Raw genomic sequence first — 27590 nt, 5'->3', positions numbered from 1 at the left:
CGGTCGGTATTTTTCTGAGGGAAAGGTGGCAACCCTAGCGCCGATGAGTGACGTCACCGGCGCCTGTGCTGCATGGGGGCGGAGGTCACGTCTCCTCTGTGTAGCTTCAGATGCGGCTCACACAGAGGGGATGCCTTCACCTGTATGTACGTGTATCGCGCACACAGGAGAATGTAGCGCTGTCTGCTGGGGATCTGGGACGAGTGTCACGGATCCTCAGTAGTGGTGGCGGCGGCGGTTCAGTCCGTGTCGTCACTAGGTCATTTCATCCGGGGCCCCAGATGTTAGCACACAGGCCCCAAATGTCAGCTGCCCTGGACTTTTTTTTTTTTTTTTAATAATCTTTACATTTTTTTAATATACATATATATATATATATATATATATATATATATATTTATTAAACAGTGGGGCCGATCTGTCCTCTGCAAGGTCCTCTTCGCAGGTACGCAGAAGGGGATCTCGCTCAGGGCCGGTCCTCCGGTCCCAAGTTTATTAGGCCGGGGCAGGAAGTCGGGACACTGCTACTTTAAGAGTAGCAGAAGTCTGTGCGCAGGCATGCTCCCTGCCCCGGCTGTTCGCTCGGAGCAGGACGAAAGCTCGGAGCTGTAATCCCTACAGGAGCAGCCAGGCATGACCAGCAGCCCGCCCCGACATCATATACACCCTGCCTTGTGTCACCTGCAGCCCGGAAAGGTAAACAGGGGGGGGGTTAAAACAGAGGGGTCAGGGGTCAAAAGATTGTGAAGGAGGGGGTCTGTGGAGGGACAGAACAGTGCAAAGGAGTGGTGGCAAAGGGGTCTAGGAAGGGGCAAAGGAATGTAGAGGAGGAGGGGGCAGGGAGCAGAGGGGTCTGGGGGGAACTTAGGGGTCTAAAGTAGGGTTGCCACCTGGCCGGTATTTATCTAACCAATCCTATAACTCCCTGCATGTTGCACCATATACTATACCATTGTTTCCCAACCAGAGTGCCTTCAGCTGTTGCAAAACTACAATTCTCAGCATGCCCGGACAGCTGTTGGCTGTCTGGGCATGCTGGGAGTTGTAGTTTTGCAACAGCTGGTGGCACGCCTGGTTGGGAAACACACACCCATACTGTATTCTACTATATAGACCAACATGCTGGGAGTTGTAGTTTTTGTTTGGGGCAGCTGCTGAGCCACAGGCTGTATCAGGGCATGCTGGGGATTGTAGTTAGTAACTAACTGCAACTCCAGAATTGAATCAAAAAGACAAAAGAAGGTGATCAAAAGGCCACATCAAAACAAAAATGCAACCGTTAAAAACTACAGATCGGGGTGCAAAAAATTAATATTAAATATATAAATTTAATTATGCTAATCAGTATAGCTGGTATTTTTTTTGCAAGAAAGGTGGCGACCCTTTTCTAAAGGGGGACTTAGGGGTCTGGAGAGCAGAGGGGTCTAAATGAGGACTTAGGGGTCTGGAGGAGTCAGATGTGTCTGGGGAGATTTAAGTGTCTGAAAGAAGAGGGTAGATATGGGTCTGGGGGGGGGGGACTTAGGGCTCAATCACACTGTGGACATTCTTTCAGCGAAATTCCGGGATACTAATGCATTGTGCACATTGCGGAATTACTACAGGGCAATTCTGCCATTGGAATGGACGTCCAACCATTAGAATGTTCATTCTGTGGGCAGAATTCACCCAGAATGCATTGCCAGCAGCGCCTGCAGAAGGCGGACATTCCACCGGTTGAATGTCCGCAGTGTTAGGGGTCTGAAGGAGGAGGGGAAAGATGGGTCTTGGGGGACTTTGGAGTCTGGGTGAGGAAAGTACAGGGGGGGGGGGGGGGGATTCTGCCATACAGAAGAAACAGTGTGTGGCCATATTATGTTTAGGGGTACAGTGTGTGGCCATATCATGTTCAGGGGTACAGTGTGTGGCCGTATTAAATTGAGGGGTAAAGTGGTTGGCAGTATTATATTTAGGGGTACAATGTGTGGTCATATTAAATATTAAATTTAGGGGTACAGTGGTTGGTTGTGTTACATTCAGGGGTACAGTGGTTTGCTGTATTATATTCAGGGGTACCGTGGTTGGCAGTATTATATTCAGAGGTATAGTGGTTGGTCGTATTACATTCAGGGGTACAGTGGGTGGCTGTATTATATTCAGGGGTACAGTGGTTGGCTGTATATTATTCAGGGGTACAGTGGTGGGCTGTATTATATTCAGGGGTACAGTGGTTGGCTGTATATTATTCAGGGGTACAGTGGTTGGCAGTATTATATTCAGGGGTACAGTGGTTGGCAGTATTATATTCAGGGATACAGTGGTTGGCTGTATATTATTCAGGGGTACAGTGGTTGGCAGTATTATATTCAGGGGTACAGTGGTTGGCTGTATATTATTCAGGGGTACAGTGGTGGGCTGTATTATTGGTTGGCAGTATTATATTCAGGGGTACAGTGGTTGGCTGTATATTATTCAGGGGTACAGTGGTCGGCAGTATTATATTCAGGGGTACAGTGGTTGGCAGTATTATATTCAGGGGTACAGTGGTTGGCTGTGTATTATTCAGGGGTACAGTGGTTGGCTGTATTATATTCAGAGGGTAAAGTGTGTGACCGTATTATATTCAGGGGTACAGTGGAAGGTTGTTTTATATTCGGGGGTACAGTATATGGCAGAATAATTTTCAGATGTCATAATATTTAGTAGAGTTATAATAATCATTGTCTTCATACAGAGGATGTAGATCTGCTGACATAGTGAGGAACCAATGATGTCCGGGCGTAAGACTCTACAGAGAAGATGGAGCTGGAAGAAGTCCTGATATCTGGACCAACAGAGAAGACGTCACTCAGGTCAGTGATATCCTTGTGTATTCTCCTGACTGTCCCATCACTGCTGTAGTCACTTTTAAGTTCTGCTGTGATGATGGGTGACACTGTACTCCAATCTGTGGTCTCCAGCTGATACAAAACTACAACTCCCATAATGCCTGAGGCTCCAGACATGATGGGAGTTGTAGCTTTACAACAGCTGGAGATCAACCTGGGGGTTTTAGACTATGCAGCACATTTTATTTTGGTGGGGTTCTGACTGCTGGGACCCCCACCAAAAAATAAATGGGCTGCAAATTCTACTATGCCTGGGCCTATTTTTGGTCCCAGTCCGGCCCAGGCTGCCCGTGACTGTGCACAGGGGAAAGATCTACAAAGAAGATGGTGACTGAATAGAGGATTTTTTATTTTTTTTTAAAGCAAGTGTCCCTACATGTACATATGTGTGTGAGCATGTGTGTGTAGATATATATGTATGTGTGTATATCTGTGTGTCTATGTAATGTGCCTGTGTATGAATATATAAAGTGCATGTGTGTGAGTGTGTATCTGTACAAAGTGTATGTAATACGGGGGGGGGGGGGGAGGGCTACTGTATAATAGGGGCAGTGATACAATATAAAGAGGGGCAACCAGGGTGCCTCCAGCTGTTGCAAAAGTAGTAGTTTTTCAACAGCTGGAAGCACTTTAGTTAGTAAATACTGCTATGTAAACCCATGTACAGGGTAAGTAATGTAATTTCATACAGTGACCCCACTCACTATACTCACTATTCTGCATACATTACATAACTTATCCTGTACTGATCCTAAGTTATATCCTGTATTATACTCCAGAGCTGTACTCGCTATTCTGCTGGTGAGGTCACTGTGTACATGCATTACATTACTTATCCTATACTGATCCTGAGTTATATCCTGTATTATACCCCAGATCTGTACTCACTATTCTGCTGGTGAGATCACTGTGTACATACATTACATTACTTATCCTGTACTGATTCTGAGTTATATCCTGCATTATACTCCAGAGCTGTACTCACTATTCTGCTGGTGAGGTCACTGTGTACATACATTACATTACTTATCCTGTACTGATCCTGAGTTATATCCTGTATTATACTCCAGAGCTGTACTCGCTATTCTGCTGGTGAGGTCACTGTGTACATGCATTACATTACTTATCCTGTATTGATCCTGAGTTATATCCTGTATTATACCCCAGATCTGTACTCACTATTCTGCTGGTGAGATCACTGTGTACATACATTACATTACTTATCCTGTACTGATCCTGAGTTATATCCTGTATTATACTCCAGAGTGGCCCCACCCACTGAGCGGCCCCGTTCCATTGCCCCTCCTTTTTTGGCTCCACCCTCGGCCATGACCCATGCCCTAGATCTTTTGGAGGCCTAGCAACGCCCCTGCCTGGCACCCCCCTTGAGAGTGGCACCCGGGGTGGTATACCCTGCGGTTTTACGATCACTGCCGCACGCCGGAAGTGATCGGAATGGGATGACTGCTGTAATCACACAGCAGGCATCCCATCACATCACCCATTTTTCGATAATCGCTGTGATTGGCCGGTCAATTCTGACCAGCGAATTATTGCGATTCCATGCCAATCGGGTCTCTGTGGACCCAGTGGCATGGAAGATAAGGGTGATTGGTGCTGTGTGAGACAGCACAAATCACCCTTGAGCATCAAGAGAGAGGGGGATCTCATTTCACCTCCCAATCTCTGCTATTGGTTGGTCGGACCTCTGTACAATCCGGAGGCTCCGGACCAGTGATCCGGTACTTGGTAAGGGACAGAGGGGGCTAGGCAGGGACAGTTAGGTTTAAAAAAAAAAAAAAAAAAAAGAGCCCACAGCCTTCCTTTGCTTCTGCACATGGGTAATAGTCATCCAAGTACAAAAAAGGATGATTATTTATTTAATGTACATGTGTAAACCAAAGTAGTAAGAAAAATACACAGACAGATCCTTTTCTCATCCTTCGTCTGTGTATTTTTCTCATCACATTACTTTACACAGGTCTCATGTGTCACTGTATACTCCTTTTTTTTATTTGTGCTAGCTGAGTTTACATTAGTTCTGTAATATATGTTTCTTTTTTCCGATAACAGCTAGCCCTTTTGATATTTCTGTGGTTACATACTAAACCGCTACAGACTTCGGAGGTTCTCAGTTAGGACCAGTGGTGTCACTACAAGGGGGGGGGGGGCAATTATCCCCCTAACTACTAACCAATCCCACCCCCCCCCCCCCCAGGCTCATAATGTTTATTCTCCCACCCCTCCCAACCGTAGTCCCCACAGCAATTCAACCTTATGTGGTTTATTCAAACGATCGCCCACAGTAGCAAGCTCTTTCAGACTTGGCTAAGCAATTATCAAAGTATATACTAGGACAATATTGACTGTAGCTAACCAACTAGATATGTTGAACACTTATGTTCATAAGGGAACTACTCACATACCATCTATGGTATGAAGAGGAGAGATCATTGTTGTTCTTCATTCATTGAACGAACATCACAAATCTATCAAACTTTCTCTTTCTTATAATGTCATTCCATTTTTACACTAGGAAATTTATAAAAAAAAACAAGGGTATTTCTTAACCACATTATAAAGCAAGCCAACAGATAGAAATTACATGCTTCATTGAAAAAGCCTTCATTCTCCCTCAGTGTTTAAAGGATGACCTAAGAGTTAGTTTATACAGAGCCTGTAGAATTTTGAGTAGTAATGAGGAATATCAGAAAAATAAAGGAAATTATTATACAAAAATGTGTTAATAAAGGATAAAGTAGGAAGAAAGTCAAGGCAGAAGATTAAAAAAAAAAAACTAGCAACTAACCACTTCCTGACCCATGACATACATGAATGTCATCAGTCGAGTGAGGGGAAGAAGACATGGCCCGCAAGATCGATACAATGGCAGCAAGCGGTCTAACTGAAGCACAGCATTCACATATAAAACTAGCAGAGGATATAAAGGCTTTTGGCAGCCTGTAAGAATGGTACTTATCAGTGCATAACATTTGCACAATGTAGTAGTCTGATTAACCCCTTAATTACGCAGCCCATTTTCACCTCTAGGACACAGCCCTTTTTTGCACATCTGACCACTGTCACTTTAAACATTAATAACTCTGGAATGCTTTTACTTATCAATCTGATTCTGAGATTGTTTTTTCATGACATATTCTACTTTAACATAGTGGTAAATTTTTGTGGTAACTTTCTTGGTGAAAAATCCCCAAATTTGATGAAAAAATTGAAAATTTTGCATTTTTCTAACTTTGAAGCTCTCTGCTTGTAAGGAAAATGGATATTCTAAATAAATTTTTTTTGGATTCACATATACAATATGTCTACTTTATGATTGCATCAAAAAATTGACGTGTTTTTACTTTTGGAAGACATCAGAGGGCTTCAAAGTTTAGCAGCAATTTTACAATTTTTCACATAATTTTCAAACTAGCTATTTTTCATGGACCAGATCAGGTTTAAAGTTGATTTGAAGGGTCTTCATATTAGAAATACCCCATAAATGACCCCATTATAAAAACTGCACCCCCCAAAGTATTCAAAATGATATTCAGTAAGTGTTTTGACCCTTTAGGTGTTTCACAGGAAAAGCAGCAAAGTGAAGGAGAAAATTCAAATTTTTTACACTTGCATGTTCTTGTAGAACCAATTTTTTAATTTTTACAAGGGGTAAAAGGATAAAATTTATACTTGAATTTGTAGCCCAATTTCTCTCGAGTAAGCACATACCTCATATGTCTATGTAAATTGTTCGGCGGGCGCAGTAGAGGGCTCAGAAGCGAAGGAGCGACAAGGGGATTTTGGAGAGTATGTTTTTCTGAAATGGTTTTTGGGGGGCATGTTGCATTTAGGAAGCCCCTATGGTGCCAGAACAGCGAAAAAAAAACAAAAACACATGGCATACCATTTTGGAAACGAGATCCCTTGAGGAACGTAAAAAGGAATTAAGTAAGCCTTAATACCCCACAGGTGTTTCACGACTTTTGCATATGTAAAAAAAATATATATTTTGTGTTTCCCCCCAAATTTCACATTTTTGCAAGGGTTAATAGCAGAAAATACCCCCCAAAATTTGTAACCCCATCTCTTCTGAGTATGGAGGTACCCCAAAAGTTGACCTGAAGTGCACTACGGGCAAACTACAATGCTCAGAAGAGAAGGAGTCATATTTGGCTTTTTGAGAGCAAATTTTGCTCGGGGGGCATGTCGCATTTAGGAAGCCCCTATGGTGCCAGGACAGCAAAAAAAAAAAAAAAAAACACATGGCATACCATTTTGGAAACTAGACCCCTTGAGGAACGTAACAAGGGATAAATTGAACCTTAATACCCCACAGGTGTTTCACGACTTTTGCATATGTAAAGAAGAAAAACATTTTTTTACCCAAAATGCTTGGTTTAGCAAAAATTTTACATTTTTAAAAAAGGTAATAGCAGAAAATACCCCCCAAAATTTGAAGCCCAATTTCTCCCGATTCAGAAAACACCCCATATGGGGATGAAAAGTGCTCTGCTGGTGCACTACAGGTCTCAGAAGAGAAGGAGTCACATTTGGCTTTTTGGAAGCAAATTTTGCTCTGGGGGCATGCCGCATTTAGGAAGCCCCTATGGTGCCAGGAAAGCAAAAAAAAAACAAAACACATGGCATACAATTTTGGAAACTAGATCCCTTGGGGAACGTAACAAGGGTTAAAATGAACCTTAATACCCCACAGGTGTTTCACGACTTTTGCATATGTAAAAAAAAACTTTTTTTTACACTAAAATGCTTGTTTTCCCCCAAATTTTACATTTTTACAAGGGATAATAGCAGAAAATACCCCCCAAAATGTGTAACCCCATCTCTTCTGAGTATGGAAATACCCCATAAGTGGACGTGAAGTGCACTGGGGGCAAACTACAATGCTCAGAAAAGAAGGAGCATCATTGAGCTTTTGGAGAGAGAATCTGTCCATGTGCATTTACAAAGCCCCCCGTGGTGCCAGAACAGTGGACCCCCCCCCACATGTGACCCCATTTTTAAAACTACACCCCTCACGGAATGTAATAAGGGGTGAAGTGAGAATTTACACCCCACTGGCATTTGACGGATCTTTGGAACAGTGGGCTGTGCAAATTAAAAATTGTATTTTTCATTTTCACAGACCCCTGTTTCAAAGATCTGTCAGACACCTGTGAGGTGTAAATGCTCACTATACCCCTTGTTACATTCCGTGAGGGGTGTAGTTTCCAAAATGGGGTCACATGTGGGTATTTATTGTTTTGCGCTTATGTCAGAACCGCTGTAAAATCAGCCACCCCTGTGCAAATCACCAATTTAGACCTCAAATGTACATGATGCACTCTCCCTTCTGAGCCTTGTTGTGCGCCCGCAGAGCACTTTGCGCCCACATATGGGGTATCTCCCTACTCAGGAGAAATTGCGTTACAAATTTTGGGGGCTTTTTTTCTTTTACCGCTTGTGAAATTTTAAAGTATGGGGCAACACCAGTATGTTAGTGTCCAAAAATGTTTTTTTTTACACTAACATGCTCGTGTAGACCCCAATTTTACCTTTTCACAAGGGGTAAAAGGAGAAAAAGCCCCCCAAAATTTGTTAGGCAATTTCTCCTGAGTACGGCGATACCCCATATGTGGCCCTAAACTGTTGCCTTGAAATACGACAGGGCTCCAAAGTGAGAGCGCCATGCGCAACTGAGGCCTAAATTAGGGATTTGCATAGGGGTGGACATAGGGGTATTCTAAGCCAGTGATTCCCAAACAGGGTGCCTCCAGCTGTTGCAAAACACCCAGAATGCTTGGACAGTCAATGGCTGTCCGGAAATGCTGGGAGTTTTTGTTTTGCAACAGCTGGAGGCTCCGTTTTAACAAGGATACCTTTTTCATTTTTATTGGGGGGGGAAGGGGGGGGTGGACAGTGTATGTGTGTATATGTAGTGTTTTACTCTTTATTTTGTGTTAGTGTAGTGTAGTGTAGTGTTTTTAGGCTACATTCACACTGACGGCGGATTACACTGAGTCTCCCGCTAGGAGTTTAAGCTGTGGAGGAAAATTTGCCGCAGCTCAAACTTGAAGCGGGGAACTCACTGTAATCCGCTGCCAGTGTGAATGTAACCTGTACATTCAAATGGGAGGGGGGGCAAAACTACAACTCCAAGCATGCACTGACAGAGAACCTATTACCTAACTCAGTATTTCCCAACCAGTGTGCCTCCAGCTGTTGCAGAACTACAACTCTCAGCATGTACTGATTGCCAAATTGAATGCTGGGAGATGTAGTTATGCAACAGCTGGAGGCACGCAAGTACAACTCACAGCATGCCGAGACAGCCTTTTGCTGTTCCTGAATGCTGGGAGCTGTAGTTTTGCAAGATTTAGAGGGTTTCAGGCTGGAGATCACTGACAGTGGTCTCTAAACTGTAGCCCTCCAGATGTTGCAAAACTACAAATCTCAGCATGCTAAGACAGCAAACTGCTGTCTGGGCATGCTGGAAGTTGTAGTTTTGTAACATCTGGAGGGCTACAGTTTAGAGACCACTGTCAGTGATCTCTAGCCTGAACCCCATCTTGCAAAACTACAAATCCCAGCATGCCAACACAGCAAACAGCTGTCAAGGCATGGTGGGAGTTGTAGTTTTGCAACATCTGGGGGGCCACAGTTTAGAAACTACTCTTCAAACTGTCGCCCTGCTGATGTTGCTAGGCAACAGACTGCCGAACACGCCGCCGCCATACTCACCTCCACCGCCGCCGCTACTGCACGGTTCCCCCCGCTGTGCCCGGACACCGATGGGTGGGCATAGCGGGGGGAACCGAACTTTAACCCCCCCGCCCCCAGTCTGCTATTGGTCGGTCGCTCCAACCGATCAATAGCAGGGATAGGAGGGGGTGGCACCCCTGCCACCTCACTCCTATCCCTTCAGGGGGATCGAGGGTGTCTTGGACACCCCCGAACCCCCTTATTTTATCGCTGCGCCACTGTTGGTGGGCAGGGGGAGAGCGCTCCCCCTGCAAACACCATAGATGCCGTGATAAGAACTGATCACGGCATCTATGGGGTTAATGCTGCCGGGACCGGCGCGATCGCGGCCCCGGCAGCTGCGGTGGGACTCCGGCTGTGATTGACAGCTGAGTCCCGCCGGCGATCTCCTGCGCTGCCCGCGGCAGAGCAGGAGATCGCTTGAACGTATGCATACATCCATTTGCGTGAACGTGTAATTCGCCTGGACGTATGCATACGTCCAAAAGCGGGAATGGGGTAAAGAACATGTCATTTACCACCCCAGTATATAAAATCACTGGATGTGGTTTCCATACATTTAGACACACGAGCCCAAAACAACAGCAAAAAATACCGTTGTATCTCATCTTTTTCATCATATGGTGCCTTTAATTCCAAGTACAAAAAAATTTAAGGAAGCTCACAACTACATAGTATACACAAAAACCTGAGTTCAACATCTCTTCTACTAAGAAGACATATTTTATTAGACAACACTAAAAATTCATATATTCTTGTAATGACAATACATAAATTCACTGAATTAGATACTTTAGAAGTATCGTCATCTCACATCTTCAAAAAATGGAGTATAATTTTATAAACATACTTTATCCTCTTAAACATTTTGTTAATTGCATCAAGAACACATATTCTCCAACTTAATTATTAATCTTTCCAAGTAGTTTATAATTAGTGATGAGCGAATCAAATCTGACGAAGTCGAATTCGTTCCGAATTTCATGAAAAATTAGATTCCGACCGAATCCCACCTTGGACTTGATTCTAAATAACAAATGTCTTCATTAGCAACACCCCTGCGATCGTCCTGTACAATGTATAGATGTGAGCGGCTTTCTCCTGTGCTCGCATCTCTGCAATAGATAGGACGATCGCAGCGGGTGTCAGGCGTGACACCTGCTGTGATCTGTCCTTAACTGCATGTACTACTGCTCCCAACATGGAGCGTACTCTGTTCCATGCTGGGAGCTGTAGTACCTGCATTAATAGACAGATCGCAGCGAGTGTCACTTCTGACACCCAATGCGATCGTCCTGTATAATGTATAGATGCGGGTGGCCGGCCGCTCTTCTCTGGTCCCACTGTAGTATGAGTATATGCCATATCTATACCTATTATTCATAAACCTATTATTCATAGGTAGCACCCGCTATCCAAAAGTCTTCTTCATAAATTTCTACAATTGTTGTGTTTTTTGGAGGGATTGTGAAGCCCTAGTGTGTACTCATGCATCAGCCAACTCCAACCTGTGTCATTCAGGCAATATATAGGTAGCACCCGCTGTCCTAAATATTCTTACATTTTTTTTAAAAATGGTTGTTTTTTCTTTGGGATTCTGAAGCCCTGGTGTGTACTCAATGCTGCTTCCTGCTACACTCTGTCAGCCAGGTTGGTCCTGTGACAGTGTGCTACTCCATCTCCACATCCTCCACTGTGTCTTAAGCCTCCACTGCCCGGACAAGTCTCAGTGGCCCTTCAGCATACCATGTGTGCAGGTCACGGCGGTGTCAAGCTGTTCTTCACATGGTTTGCCTTGGCGAGAAGTCTTGGAAACAATAGCCGGTCAGGGCAATGGAGACGTTGCACCTAAATCTCACGGCCACATGAGCCCTGTGGCAGCTTGTTGGATTTGGTCCTTCGTACCCACACGCTGGGGTCCGGGACACGCAAAGGCTGTTTTAAATTTCAAATCAAAAAATGATGGCGCTGCTGGGCCTGAGTCTGGGAATTTCAAATTTTCTCATAGATAGCACCCGCTATCCAAAATCTTTTAAAAAAATTTCTAAAATTGTGGTGTTTTTTGGGGGGGATTGTGAAGCCCTGCTGTGTACTCGTGCATCAGCCAACTCGAGGCTGTGTCATTCAGGCAATATATGGGTTACTGATGCCGCTGTGGGGCCTGGATCTGGGAATTTCAAATGTTCTCATAGGTAGCACCTGCTATCCAAAATATTTTTCAAAAATTTCTAAAATTGTGGTGTTTTTTGGGGGGGATTGTGAAGCCCTGGTGTGTACTCATGCATCAGCCAACTCCAGACTGTGTCATTCAGGCGATATATGGGTTACTGATGCCGCTGTGGGGCCTGGGAATTTCAAATTTTCTCATAGGTAGCACCCGCTATCCAAAATCTTTTTTTAAAATTTCTAAAATAGTGGTGTTTTTTGGGGGGGATTTTGAAGCCCCGCTGGGTACTCGTGCATCAGCCAACTCCAGGCTGTGTCATTCAGGCAATATATGGGTTACTGATGCCGCTGTGGGGCCTGGGTCTGGGAATTTCAAATTTTCTCATAGGTAGCACCCTCTATCCAAAATCTTTTTCAAAAATTTCTAAAATTGTGGTGTTTTTGGGGGGGATTGTGAAGCCCTGCTGTGTACTCGTGCATCAGCCAACTCCAGGCTGTGTCATTCAGCCACTATATGGTATCCTCATGCTTCAGACTCATTCAAGCTGTGTCATTCAGCCACTATATGGTGTCCTCATGCTGCCAACACCTCCACACTGTGCCATTCAGCCACTATATGGTATCCTCATGCTGCCAACACCTCCACGCAGTGCCATTCAGCCACTATATGGTCTCCTCATGCTGCCAACACCTCCACGCTGTGTCATTCAGCCACTATATGGTGTCCACATGCTTCAGCCTCATCCAAGCTGTGTCATTCAACCATTATATGGTGTCCTCATGCTGCCAACACCTCCACACTGTGCCATTCAGCCACTAAATGGTCTCCTCATGCTGCCAACACCTCCACGCTATGTCATTCAGTCACTATATGGTCTCCTGACACTGATGCCACCACCAGGCTCTGTAATTGTGCTGCTGTGCGGCAGTGATTCTAAAAGCGATGCCGGTAATCTGCACGTTATTCTGAATAACAGTATTATTTCATTAACCCAGCACACTCCATATGCATTTTAGAACACAGCAAAGTGTTCTATACCCCTATAGAGGCTGTATGTAGGCTAGAAATAGCCTTTTTAAATATAGATTCACCGCAAAAAAATTGGGATCGAAACAAACTTTTTCGGAAAATTCGGCGAATCAGCTGAATCGAATTTTTGAAAAGTTCGCTCATCTCTAATTTTGAACTCTAATTTTGAGATCCAAAAATTCCAGCTCATGCCTATCAATTGTGCTCGTGAAAAAAAGACCCAAATTATTTTGATTGAGACATTTGACAAATCTTTGAAAATCTTCCTCAGTAGAGTTCCAAATCATAAGGACATCATCAATGTAATGAAGCCATATAGAAATATGGTTCGTCCAATGTGCCATCTCCTCAAAAAACAAAAATTGGTCCTCCCACCAGCCGAGGTACAGGTTTGCATAACTGGGGGCGCAAGGGCTTCCCATTGCTGTACCTCTCTGCTGGTGCAAGGACCGCCCCACAAAAGTAAAAAAAAAAATTGTTAGTACAAATTTTAACAACTGGAGTACCATCTGGCTGTGCTCATTGTATTGAATGCCCCTACTCCGCAAGAAAAATTCTACCGCTCCTATCCCTTTATCATGAGGAATAGAGGAATATAACGCCTCCATGTCAAGGGAGGCTAAAAATGCCCCTTCCTCTAATTTCAGATATTCAATAGGCTTGAGTACATCCGTGGTGTCTCTAACGTATGATGGCCTCAGCACCGAGTCAACATATTGACTCGGCGCTTGGGTCAGATTGTCTATGCCCGACCCTATGGGCCTACCACGTAAAGGCGGATATCCTTTATAGATTTTTGGCGTGGCATAAAAACATGCCATCTTATGACATTGGGGTTTAAGATACTCATACTCAGTCTTGTCAATCAATTTAACGGATAGAGCTCCAGTCAAAATGGTCTCCAGCTCCTCGCTAAATTCTCTAGTGGGGTCTCTTGTTAATTGGACATAGCATTGTTTGTTGTCCAAGATTTTGAGGCACATAGCCTTATATTCCTCCCTGGTCATCAACACAATATTCCCTCCTTTATCGGAGGGCTTGATGACCAGGGAGGAATCCCTTTCAAGAGATACAAGGGCCTGCCTTTCTTCAAAATTCAAATTTTGTTCTGTGATTTTTTTGGAACTCAAAGATCTAAAAGCCTGCATCACAGTTTCCACAAAGATGTCTATGTTTGAGTAGTCTCCTATTGGGGGAGTTTTTTTTACTTGTCTTGTGTAACGCTGTAAATGGACCCCTACCTTCATCAATATCACTAGCATCATTCAATGACTGCATATCTCTAAAAAGAGACATGTCTTCCGGTTCAATGCCCAATGTTTGTCCCTCTCTAATATCTCTTATTGCAAAAAAATATTTTTTCCATTTAATATTTCTGGCAAAGAGATTAATGTCCTTTGTCCAAACAATAATATAAATATATATGTACAGGCGCTTTAAATGGCTAATGCATGTTTAATGTACACACTTTTTATTGTGCTATTTCTTACAACCAATAGATATATTGTATGTTCAATTAAACCAAGAATGCATATGTACAGGCAATTTATATGGCTATTGCGTGTTCAATATACAAGCTTTAAACGGTGTTCTCTTACTACCGAGTAGGTATACTGTTTGTTCCATTAAAATTGATAAGATTTGAATTGCCAATGCATGCTCAATGTACACTCCTTTTTTTTTTTTTTTTTTTTGCACTGTAATCTTACAACTAGGTAGGTATACTGTGTTCGAGATTAAACCAAAAATATATATATATATGTACAGGTGCTTTAGAAGGCTAATGTGTGTTCAATGTACAAGCTTTTTATTGCTCTGTTAACTTTCAACCAGGTAAGTATACTGTGTGTTCGATTAAACCAAGAATATAAATGTACAGGCACTTTATATGGCTAGTGCATGTTCAATGTTCACGCTTTTTTGTGCTTTGTTATCTTACAACTGGGTATATAAACTGTGTGTTCAATTAAACCAAGAATTTATACATACAGGTGTTTTAGATGGCTAATGCGTGTTCAATATACACACTTTTTATTGTGCTGTTAACTCATAACCAGGTAGGTTTACTGTGTGTTCAATTAAACCCTTAAGGACAATGAACATAAATGTCCATCATGGTGAGCTGGTACTTAACGCGTCAGAACATACACTTACGTCCTGTACATGAAGTGAGTATAGGAGGGGCTCTCGCTTCATATAGAGCAGGTCCCAGCTGCTATCAGCGATGTACACCATTAGCACCTTACATGCTGTGATTAATATTGATTACGGCATATGCGGCAATGTGGCTATTTCGATGGCTGATCTGTTCACTTGTGGCACAACCATTGGGATCAGATCTTTCAAAATTGCATACCGAGGTTTCATTACTTGCCTCTGGCCGCTCTCACAGGGTCTTCTTCTCTGGTCTACCTTCTAGCAGACCAGAGTAATAGATTGCCAATAATACTGATCAGTGCTTTACATATGCATACCACTAAACAGTATTAGCAATCTAATGATTGCTAAAAAATAGTCCCCTATGGAAATACAAAAAGTGTAAAATATTATGGGTTAAAACAGTTTTGAAAAAAAGGAGTAAACCCCTCCCCCAATACAAATTTAAATTGCCTCTTTGCAATGGCAGAATGTGCAGTTTTGCCAGACAACTAAAGTCTATGTACTATCACATCATATCTAAACCAGATTGCCACTGAAACTCCAATATAGAAGAGTTGTCTGCCATAGTTAACCTGTGATGTACATGGTGAACAGAAACAACTCCCAATAATGTTGTTACGCTGAGTGCTCCGGGCCCCCTGCTGGCCTCGGAGCACTCACAGCGTGTGTCCCCAGGCAGCGCTCCAGCGTCACAGCGTGTGCCTCCCCGCTCTCTAGGGCGCGCGTGCACCGGGACTCTTAGATCTAAAGGACCAGTGCACAGGTGATTGGTGTCTGGTCCAATGTGGTTCATTAAGGGTAAAGCTTTGTGAGAGGGAGTGCTGTTTGGACTTAATTAGGCCTCACCTGTGCACTGCCTATAAGTACCGTCTCCTCCCACAGCCTCCTGCCGGATCTTTGTTGCCTTTGTGCCTGAGAGAAAGCATTCCTTGTTCCTGTGTTACCCTGCCTGTTGCCGTACTCGTTGCTACTGACTACCGCCTGTGAACCATTGCTGCCTGCCCTGACCAATTGCTACGTCTGACTACGCCTTTGCCTGATCCTCTTGTACCTTGCCTTATCTCAGCAGCCAGAGAGGTTGAGTCGCTACTGGGTGGAACGACCTGGGAGTTAGTTGCCGCAGCAAGTCCCTCCCGCTTTGCGGCGGGCTCTGGTGAAAGCCAGTAACTCCTTAGACTCCGTTCCCCTGGTGTGGCCCACGTCATCACCTCTCTGGCACAGCGGATCCACCACCAGCCTCCGCTACCAGCCCAGATCCTGACAAATGTAAAGTAGCAAAGTAACTTGGGAATAAGAAAATCATGTCTGAAACATGTTGATCGTTTTTCATGCTGTGGACCTGCACAAGTGCATTTTTAAGCTTCTTGTCTCCAATGGGGATATTTTTAATGGATTTGAAAATGGATATTTATTCCTTGTCTGCATTCAACACTAACAAACAATACTTTCAGAATGCAAATTTATTGAAAGACTCAGGGTTGACCCAGGTAGAAACAATGTTTCTAGATGTGCAGTAACATTTAATGGTTTCACTTGGGACATCTACATGATCATTTCTTGAAACATTTAAAAACTCTATTTTTTTTTACCATACAGACCCATTAAAATGTTTGAAATGGTTTTTTTTTTTTACACTGAAAGAAAAGGAGAAATAAAATTACTATGTGTAATATTGATGAAAGCATTAACACCTTACTCCTCCCCTCGACATCTTATCCCCTATCCTTTGGATGTCTGATCGCGGGGGGCCCCTCGGCTGCGGCACTCCAGACATCCAATGCACTTGAGTGAACTTTGCCCCATGCCGGATGACTGCTGATGCAGGGCCGAGGCTTGTGACGTCACGCCCATGCCCCCTCAATGCAAGTCTATGGGAGGGGGGCATCACGCCCTCTCCTATAGACTTGATTTGAGGGGATGTAAATTTCCTCATATGGCTGTGTAGGTGGAAACAGTTATGGCTATTTAAACATGAGGAGGAAAAGACAAAAACACAAAGATGAACAATTGTTGCAGTGTAGAAGTGTTACAGAGGTTATCTAGATATTAGATTAAAAAAATTCAAAAAAAAGTCCCAAAATGCATTGAAACAACAAAGTAGCAGTTAACCCCTTCATGATCCGGTGTCTGAAGAATTTGGCCTGCTTCCTAACTTCAAAGTCAACATATCCAAGTCGGAATTGCTTAAAATTACCCTCTCTGCTGATCACATTTCTAGGCTTTCCCTTTCTCAAGGACTACGATAATCCCCTTATCTCGTGGATTAGCAGGTGTAATGTCCTACCGACTTATGTGGTCCCTAAAATTGTATGCAAACTTCAAATGCTTACAATAGCACTTCCTCCATCCTTCTTCTCCTCAGGAGGATATTCTCCGCATATCTATGGAGGTATAAAAGACCTAGGATGGCACACTCTCTTTTGGCTAGACCTGTGGAGGCGAGATAGGCATTCCTGATATACAGGCTACTTATAGGGCCATTCAGTGCTGTAGTTGGTTTGCATGCTCCTCTCCTTCCTCCACTACCTCTTCTCAACACTCTTACTCTGAATTCTCTTGGTCCCAGTGGGAGTTTGGTCCTCATTTCTTGAAAGGCTTCTGGCTGCCCAGACGGAGGCGTTACTCCCACTTGGACACATCCCTCCTGTTCTCGAGCATATTAAATGTCTGGTTTTCTCTTTCTCCCTTACTCTCTCCATCTATCTCTCCTTTACTCTCCTCTGCACTGATACCTGAGGTCGTGAATCATGTCTCACCTACATATGCTCCTACTTGGTTGAAACTCACTCATATTCCCATTAAACAATTGTTTCAGGAGGGAGGGGTCCCAACAGCAGACATGTTGCGATCTCTCCTCCCTACTGTTCATTTATCTTTTCTACACATCCAGCACCTGCAGCATTGTTGCACACTGTTTTTAGCATAAACGGGCAAGTTGAGAGACCTGACGGATTTTGATTCACTTTTGGATTGCCCCCCTCGGAACTCTCATAGACTGTCATTTGCCCATAAACTGTGTACTGAGCCAGCACACTCTTTCCATCCGGGCTACCTAGCCTCATGGGAAAAGGAACTTTGAATCAATGTTGACGGCATGTTGGCCGTCTTGATATCACTTAATTGTTGCTCTGTTCTCCATCCAGTGGGAGAGATGTTGTTCTTACTGCAGAACAGAGCTCTGCTGCTACAAATGGGTTCGATGATATTCCTCTATTGGATTTAACATGTGTACCTCTGGCATCATCCCCCCCCCCCCCCCCCCACTTGCAATCTCTGATGTCAGCCATTACTAGCAGATGTCAGTTGCTGATAGCAGTGGTCATCTGCCAGTTATGAAGTGGACCCGACTTGTGGGCCCACACAGGGCCGGTTTTAGACTAAGTGTGGCCCTGGGTAAAAATGAAAAATGGGGCCCCCAGATTGCATGACCAAAGATCACTATGTTGCACCCCCTGAATTGTGCTGCATCTCGGCTAATGCGAGTAAATGAGATTGCGCTGCAAACCACAAATGACTACGATATGAGAAACTTATTAATTCCATCAAGGATGAATTTGTGTCTGCGGTAATTTGGGGTCGCAATGTGACCCCATTTAGTGCAGATCAGCTCAGCTCCCCCCTTTGCAAAGTGCATGGACACCTGTGGAGCAACAGCAACTTGTAAGGACATACGTAGAGAAATCCAGCGCAAAAAAGCATCATAAAATGTATGATCACGGGAAAACACAGGGTCACAGAAAGCCATACATTTTATGATGCTGTTTTAAGGGTTTAATAAACCACCTAAAGAGTAAGAACTGATTTGTGCTGGATTTCTCTGTGTGACCACATTTACTTAGATTAGTTGAGATTCAGCACGATTCAAGGAGAACAACATGGTGATCTTTGACTGTGCGACCCATTTTTACCATGTAGCCCTGACCTTATATTGTAAGCTTGTTCTTTATACAGTAATAGTCACCGCACACAGATAAACAGTGATCTTTTCAATGCTACCTCTCAGTAATAACGCCCACATATACTATAAGGCTAAGTTCACAGACAGAATGTCCACATGGAGAATCTCCGTGCAGATATTCCGCAAACTGCAGGACACCGACATAATATGCCGCCACTAGGACTGCACAGGAATGCAGCGTCTCATAGACAGCCATGCATTCTGTGCGGACACAGAAAAGGGAATTTCCATGCCGGAAACATCTGTGGATCTGCCGGTGACCAGACCCATTTTGTGCCTCCAGCTGTTGCCACCCCCCTTCCCCTGCCTCACCCGACCCCTGGCATGCTGAAAATTTTCGGAATGCTGCTGCAGTGGACTACCCCTTTAAGTACGCAGCATAGTTCCCCCCCCCCCATATTAAGTTGGCAGCACAGTTTCCCCCCACATTAGGTTGGCAGTATAGCTCCCCCACATTAGTTTGGCAGTATAGTTTCCCCACATTAGGTTGGCAGAATAGTTCCCCCACATTAGGCTGGCAGTATATTTCCCCCACATTAGGTTGGCAGTATAGATCCCCCCACATTAGGTTGGCAATATGTTCCCCCACATAAGGTTGGCAGTATAGATCCCCCCCCCACATTAGGTTGGCAGTATGTTCCCCCACATAAGGTTGGCAGTATAGATCCCCCCCCACATTAGGTTGGCAGTATGGTCCCCCACATTAGGTTGTCAGTATGTTCCCCCACATTAGGTTGTAGTTCCCCCACATTAGGTTGGCAGTATAGATCCCCCCCCACATTAGGTTGGCAGTATGTTCCCCCACATTAGGTTGGCAGTATAGTTCCCCCCACATTAGGTTGGCAGTATGTTCCCCCACATTAGGTTGGCAGTATGTTCCCCCACATTAGGTTGGCAGTATGATCCCCCCCCCCCACATTAGGCTGGCAGTATGATCCCCCCCCCCACATTAGGCTGGCAGTATGTTCCGCCACATTAGGCTGGCAGTATGTTCCCCCACATTAGGTTGGCCGTATGTTCCCCCACAGACATACAGCCTACAACCATATACAGTGTATGGCTGGAGGCTGTATGTCTATGTATTGCCCTGCTTCAGTGCTTCACTCCCACCTTACTACTGGAGTGACACACTGTAACAAGCCCCCTTCACATGTAATTAGCATACTAATGGGGTGACACACTGTAACAAACCTCCTCCTCATGGAATCTCCTTTCTACTGAGGTGACACACTGTAACAAACCTCCTCCTCATTTAATCTCCTCACTACTGGGGTGCCACAGTGTAACAAGCCTCCTCTTCACGTAATCTCCTTACTACTGGGGTGACACACTGTAACAAACCTCCTCCTCATGTAATCAGCTTACTACTAGGGTGACACACTGTAACAAACCCCCCCTCATGTAATCTCCTAACTACTGGGGTGACACACTGTAACAAACCTCCTCCACATGTAATATCCTTACTACTGGGGTGACACACTGTAACAAACCTCCTCCTCATGTAATCTCTTTACTACTGGGGTGACACACTGTAACAAACCTCCTAATATCCTTACTACTGGGGTGACACACTGTAACAAACCCCCTCCTCATATATTATCCTTACTACTGGGGTGACACACTGTAACAAACTTCCTCATGTAATCTCCTTACTACTGGGGTGACACACTGTAACAAACCTCATACACACATCATGCATACATACATACATACATCATAGATACACATCTAACACACATACACACATCATACATACACATAAATCTATCATGCACACATAATATATATACACACATAATACAAAATCATACACATACATATACAATACACATCCCCAACCCAAAGCCTCTCCTTACCCCCAGGAGATGATTGCTGGAGATCGGGTTGGCTGAGGCTGCCTTGCTTCTGTGCCAGGGTCACGTCAGCGGGGGCTCCCAGTAGCCCCTGGCCTCCTCAGCCCTGCAGGGCCGCACATAGTAGAAGTTAAAAAAAAAAAAAAAAAAAAAAAAGTGCTTGCCTGGTCCCCTGAGCAGTGGAGCTCAAGCAGGATGTGAGGGGAATTTACTAGTGGAGCACTGCCTGCCGCGTTCCTCCAAGCGTGGTGACGTCTGATTAGGGGAGCACAAGCAGTGCTCCTCCAGAATGCTCAGGACAGGGGGAGGAGTATTAGTGCCTTAGGCCCTGAATACTGCATTTTTCACAAATTCGCGGTAAAATTGCGGCAAAAAAACGCTGCGATTTTACCGCGATTTTGCGCAAAATGGAGTATTGTTAGTAATGCCCCAAAGCTTTTCAGGGGCCCCCTTTTGGATGGGGGCCCTAGGCAATTGCCTAGGATGCCCCGCCCTAATGCCGGCCCTGGGCCCACACAATATTCCCCTTACTTGACAAACAACATACATGTACATCCTTGGTCAGGAAGGGGTTAATTACCTCCGGTAAGTACCCTGGTTTTTGTTTATGAGCAGAAGTCAGATGACCACTTCCGCCAATTAGCAACTTCAGGGGTCACATGCTATAGCTCCCATCACTAAGGGGTGATGCCAGAGTTACCATTAAGGCCACTGATTGGATGCAGCGTTCACATGACATTCGTTAAAAAAAGAAGGCTTGGGTGCCAGCGGGAGTCTGAACAGGGGAATAGGGCAGGATTGAAGAGGTGAGTAACTGCAGCTATGCTATTTCAATGAATTAAAAAATCTAATACATTCAAGAAAATTACATTTAGCCCTACTTCCTTCCCAATATTGCATTATATATCTTTCCAGTTGCTTTGACTTTAATGTCCATGAAGCCAGAGTCTGTAAGGAGCTTGATATATTCAGATGGCGTCCGTTCCTTTCCTTCTGTCATGACCAACATGTTTAATGACCACATTTGGGAAATGACTGGACCACTTCTGTCTTCATTTAAAATGATTTCAACTAGAAGCACTCCACCTCCTTAACATTACCAAGAAAAATAAAGAATCAATCATAAGAAATATTATACATTTCTAATTTTAACATTAGTTTCAGTGTATAATAACACAATATATATGTGTGTGTGTGTGTGTGTGTGTGTGTGTGTGTATACCCAACAACTGAAGGTGATGCTACAGTACAGCTGCAAAAAAATTAAAAAGCCAAGTTACAATAAAACTCAAAGTAAGTACAATCTAAGTAGCTGTGTAGGATTACAGTATATACACTCATTGATTAAAAAAAAATAAATGCACCCAGATAGAAATGTCAGAATGCTGCAAAAAACTCAGCTGAGAGTTGCCTCAGGAACGTATGTAAATGATTACAGTTGTGGCCTGATTAGACACTGGTTCTTGCCACGAGAGGGCATAAAAGTGACTCAGAGGCTACTATGCTTCTGAAAGACACAAAGACATTTTTTAGTTTACAGACTTTGAGGTGGAGCTTATAATTGGACTAAGAGAAGCAGGATGGCTGTTTGGACAAACTGTCCGTCATCTAGGCCATTCTAACCAAGCTGTTAGGAGGTGCTAGGAACAATGGTTACACAAGGGCATGCACATATGGTTAACAGGCTCTGGATGGCCCAGACAGACCACCAGTAGAGAGGATTTCTGATCTGCTCACAAGCATGAGAGGCTCCCACAGTTTCCTAAATCCCCATATAGACACAGATGGCACCTTCATTACACAACATTGCTTTTGCATTTCAAGGCACTTAAGAGCAGTTAATTTATTGTCATGGTTCCCATTATATGTCCAGCCATTGACTGGTAGCCAATGTAACAATTGTTTGCAGGGGTGTCATGAAGGAGAAACCTGGACTGCTACAGACTGTAACTGTATAATCTTTAGCTACCAATCCAGGCTCTGCTTGTGGTCTTACAATGGTTGGGTTTGAGTAGGAAGCCTCATGGGGGGAGATTTATCAAAACCTGTCCAGAGGAAAAGTTGCTGAGTTGCCCATAGCAACCAATCAGATCGCTTCTTTCATTTTGCAGAGGCCTTGTTAAAAATGAAAGAAACGAGCTGATTGGTTGCTGTGGGCAACTCAGCAACTTTTTCCCTGGACAGGTTTTGATAAATCTTCCCCATAGTGAGTAATTCGCTCCTGCCTTTGCTGCGGTGGGACATACTGCCCCAAATGCTGGTGTGATGATCTGGGGAGCCCTTGACCTAGTAGTGATACTAAGGATGCTAACAGCTCATGCCACATGTGTTGCAGGATAATGCACTTGGAAGGTCTTTGCCAGACAGTAACACTTCTTTGGCTTGTCAGGTTGCCAGGTTTAATATTATTTGAGCATTTATGGTGAGCCAGCTTCAGCAACCTACAAGTGTGCAGGATCAAAAGTGTGCAGGGCCAAACTGCAATATCTGTGACCAAATGTTCTGCAGGATGCCTCCATGCCCAACTAACTTGTATCCAGGCTAGAAGTGACCCGACAGGGTACTAGAGCCTCCTTTCACTTGTAAAGTTTTCCACAATAAACATATTCTTTTGCTCAAATATTGTACTTATATATATAAAGCATCATTCCATTTACACACACTGTTTCAATACCAACAGCTACATTTTGGTGCATTATTTGTGTTGTCAATGAGTATACAGTATATTGTGGCATTGTGCTCCCTGAGAAGGCAGTTTTATGGCAGTGAAATTCAGAATAAGGTGCAGTGGAGAGAGAGGTGGCTCACAGTCCTTCCACCCCATGGTCTAGCACTAATTGGGCTCAGCAAAAACCACCAGGGGAAGCTCTTTAAATGGGTACTCCGATGGAATCAACTGGTGCCAGAAAGTTAAATAGATTTGTAAATTACTTCTATTTAAAAATCTTAATCCTTCCAGTACTTATCAGCTGTTGTATGCTCCACAGAAAGTTATTTTCTTTTTTAATTTCTTTTCTGTGTGACCACAGTGCTCTCTGCTGACACCTCTGTCCGTGTCAGGAACTGTCCAGAGCAGGATAGGTTTGTTATGGGAATTTGCTCCTGCTCTGGATCGTTCCTTACATGGACAAAGGTGTCAGAAGAGAGCAGTGTGGTCAGACCGAAAATAAATAAAAAAGAAAAGAAAATAATTTACAGCAGCTGATGAGTACTGGAAGGATTAATATTTTTAAATAGAAGTAATTTACAAATCTTTCTGAAGATGCTAAGGTCTGTTGGTCATGTGAACAGGCAGATCCTGCGGCTAAAGTCTTGCTGCGGACTGTATACCCACAGTGTGCACAAGGCCTTAGATGTGTTTTTATACCTATTTTACAAAGTGTAATAATCCTCGAGATTATAAACTCACCAGGTCTACAAGACTGGTAAATCTTTCTCAGCAGTGCAATGCATTTTTCTTCTGTCCAGTCATGAATAATCCTGGCCAAAATAAATAGGTCTGCCTCCGGAAGAGGATCATTAAAGAAGTCTCCTTTAATAAAGAAGCAAAGACATTGTTATTTTCAAAACACATCAAAAACAGAAATATATGACCAGAAAAGTTCAAAATAAAACAATGCCTAAAAGCAATGCATTTATCACAAGAAATCAAATATCAGTTTAATAAATTATAGACTATTCCACTACTTCTGCAAAAAGAAAAGTCTGTTTAGTTCACAAAAGGGTTATTTTAAAATGTTTTCATTAGTTATATAGATATTTAGGTGCCAGTGTCATAGAAACATCATTGCTTGTTTACAGTCATTTTCTATTACATCCCATAAAGAAATTAAAGGGTGACTTTTTTTTTTTCAGATTTGTAAATTACTTCTATCAAAAAATTCTTAATCCTTCCAGTACTTATTAGCTGCTGAATACTACAGAGGAAATTATTTTCTTTTTGGAACACAGAGCTCTCTGCTGACATCATGACCACAGTGCTCTCTGCTGACATCTCTGTCCATTTTAGGAACTGTCCAGAGCAGCATATGTTTGCTATGGGGATTTTCTCCTACTCCGGACAGTTCTTAAAATGGACAGAGATGTCAGCAGAGAGCACTGTGGTCATGATGTCAGCTGAGAGCTCTGTGTTCCAAAAAGAGTACCCCTTTAAAGAAGCAGCATGAGGAATATTTATCCTAACACGTCCTCCTAGTCACCAAAATCAACAACAATTAGTGCTTTGTATTTATTAGATCTCAGACATTTCTCTTTTTTATGTATACATTTCAGGGAACAACAATTACATATACTATATCTATACACTTTAGAATTACAGTGTAGAATTAGGAAAACAATACACAGATACAAACTTTTTGCTGCCATTTCTTTCTTTCTATATGGTTTATACTTCACCTTCAAGGAAATGTATCTGCTTCTCCTTATCTGTCACAAAATGTTTCTTAGCTGTTTGCACAACCTTTGGCAGGTCCATAATGGTGACTGTTGAATCCTTATATGTAGATACAATTTGTTTTGCAAGACCCCCTGAACATCCTATAAAATAAAAAGTTTAGTTTTTTCTGTGTAAAATACTAACATAATATGTATTGCGAAAAATCAAAGCAAAGTATATCACTACTATACAATAACAAATGTCTTTATTTGTTATTTGTGATGCAACAAAAAGAGAAGTATGCTTTCTTTTCTTGAAAACTGGATGATTTAAAGTAGATCTGTTTGCGGATCTATGTAAATACAGACATATACATACATACATATGTATTACAGTTAAAACTGGCTTACCTTAACCCCTTAAGGACGCAGGGTTTTTCAGTTTTTGCATTTTCGTTGATTCCTCCTTACCTTTTAAAAATCATAACCCTTTCAATTTTCCACCTAAAAATCCATATTATGGCTTATGTTTTGCACCACCAATTCTACTTTGCAGTGACATTAGTCATTTTACCAAAAAAATCCACGGCAAAACGGAAAAAAAAAATAATTGTGCGACAAAATCGAAGAAAAAAACGCCATTTTGTAATTTTGGGGGCTTCCGTTTCCACGCAGTGCATATTTCGGTAAAAATGACACCTTATCATTATTCTGTAGGTCCATATGGTTAAAATGATACCCTACTTATACAGGTTTAATTTTGTCGTACTTCTGGAAAAAAATCATAACTACATGCAGGAAAAATTATACGTTTAAAAATGTCATCTTCCGACCCCTATAACTTTTTTATTTTTCCACAAACAGGGCGGTATGAGAGATCCATTTTTGTGCCATGATCTGAAGTTTTTATCAGTACCATTTTTGTTTTGATCGGACTTTTTGATCACTTTTTATTAATTTTTTAATGGTATAAAAAGTGACCAAAAATACGCTTTTTGGACTTTGGAATTTTTTTTACGTGTACGCCATTGACCGTGTGGTTTAATTAACGGACAGTTCTGACATTTATGCATGCGGCAATTCCACATATGTTTATTTTTATTTACACTGTTTTATATTTTTTTATGGGAAAAGGTGGGTGATTTAAACTTTTATTAGGGAAGGGGTTAAATGATCTTTATTACCACTTTTTTTACTTTTTTTTTGCAATGTTATAGCCCCCATAGGGACCTATAACATTACATACACTGACCTTTTACACAGATAACTGGCATGTATTAACATGCATGTGATCAGTGTTATCGGCGCTTGACTGCTCCTGCCTGGATCTCAGGCAAGGAGCAGTCATTTGCCGATTGGCACCGAGAAGGCAGGTAGGGTCCCTCCCGGTGTCATGTAAGCTGTTCGGCACTGCGGCGGTCCCGAACAGCCCAACTGAGCAGCCTGGATAGTTTCACTTTCGCTTCAGACGCGGCGGTCAGCTTTGATCACCGCGTCTGAAGGGTTAATATAGGGCATCACCGCGATCGGTGATGTCCTGTATTAGTCACGGGTCCCGGCCGTTGATGGCCGCCGGGAGAGACACGATATGATGCGGGGTCACCGCGTGACCCCGCGGCATATCGCGGGAGCCGGCAGGAGGACGTAAATACATATCCGTCGTTAAGGAGTTAATGAAAATCAGTTCTTACTGAACGCCTTTGTCAAAACTAGAATTTACTGCTGTTACCCAGTTGAAACCAGTTTTTACTGAGCGCCTTTGTTGGAACTAGAATTCACTGCTAATCAAAAATCTGAATGTCAGTTAAAACTGGTTTAAACTGAAGAAAGCTCATTTTAACAAAATGACTCAGTTAAAGGAATATTCTGCCAGAAAATATCATATCCCCTATCCTTCGAATAGGGGATAAGATGTCTAATCGTGGGGGTCCCATCGCTGGGGACCACAGATCTCCGCTGTGGCACCTCAGTCAGCCAGTGGACGGGGCGAACTCCGCTCTGTGCTGAATCACTGGCGACTACAAACGCCATGTCCCCTCCATTCATGTCTATGTTTTCTGGTGGAGTACCCCTAAAAATTGAATGACTTGAATACATGAAGAAAATCAGGCACTTGATGATGTAGAGGTATTCGATGACTCAGGAGGTATTTGCCTGGTATGTATCGTTGAATCTGTTTTAAAACTAGTTTTAACCAGGGAAACCTGTTTAAGTGAAATAAAACCGTTAAAAGCAATTAACAGTGTTGATTGAGAACTGTAAACATTTCTATGACCTTTATGAAATAAAGGATATAATATTTGCTTGTATTAGCAGTAACACAAGGCGTTCAGTAAAAACCTGGTTTGAACTAGGCAAAAGCAGTAAATCACAAGGGCATTCAGTCAAAACTGGTTTTCACCAGGGAGGCGTTCAGTCAA

At 43.1% G+C, this 27590-nt stretch overlaps 1 protein-coding gene and 1 long non-coding RNA gene across 2 annotated transcripts in view; one reads left to right on the top strand and one right to left on the bottom strand.

Moving 5' to 3' along the window:
- The first annotated feature begins 564 nt into the window (after positions 1-564).
- LOC130356825 (uncharacterized) overlaps positions 565-27590 on the top strand; it is a 61433-nt gene continuing 34407 nt past the window's right edge. Inside the window, exons 1-2 of the long non-coding RNA XR_008889010.1 lie at positions 565-696; positions 2714-2831. This is a non-coding gene — a long non-coding RNA (uncharacterized LOC130356825). The remainder of the gene's footprint in view (positions 697-2713; positions 2832-27590) is intronic.
- Positions 21674-27590, bottom strand: part of LOC130356823 (acetylserotonin O-methyltransferase-like) — a 49921-nt gene continuing 44004 nt past the window's right edge. Inside the window, exons 5-7 of the mRNA XM_056558812.1 lie at positions 25192-25332; positions 24206-24325; positions 21674-21885 (exon numbers count right to left, since the gene is read on the bottom strand). Of these exons, the coding sequence (XP_056414787.1) occupies positions 21674-21885; positions 24206-24325; positions 25192-25332 (473 nt within the window). The remainder of the gene's footprint in view (positions 21886-24205; positions 24326-25191; positions 25333-27590) is intronic.

This window comes from Hyla sarda, chromosome 2 (assembly GCF_029499605.1).
Source record: "Hyla sarda isolate aHylSar1 chromosome 2, aHylSar1.hap1, whole genome shotgun sequence".
In the NCBI taxonomy this organism is placed as follows: Eukaryota; Metazoa; Chordata; class Amphibia; order Anura; family Hylidae; genus Hyla; species Hyla sarda.
Note: the sequence above shows the minus strand (reverse complement) of the source record. Positions and strands in the feature narration are given on the sequence as shown.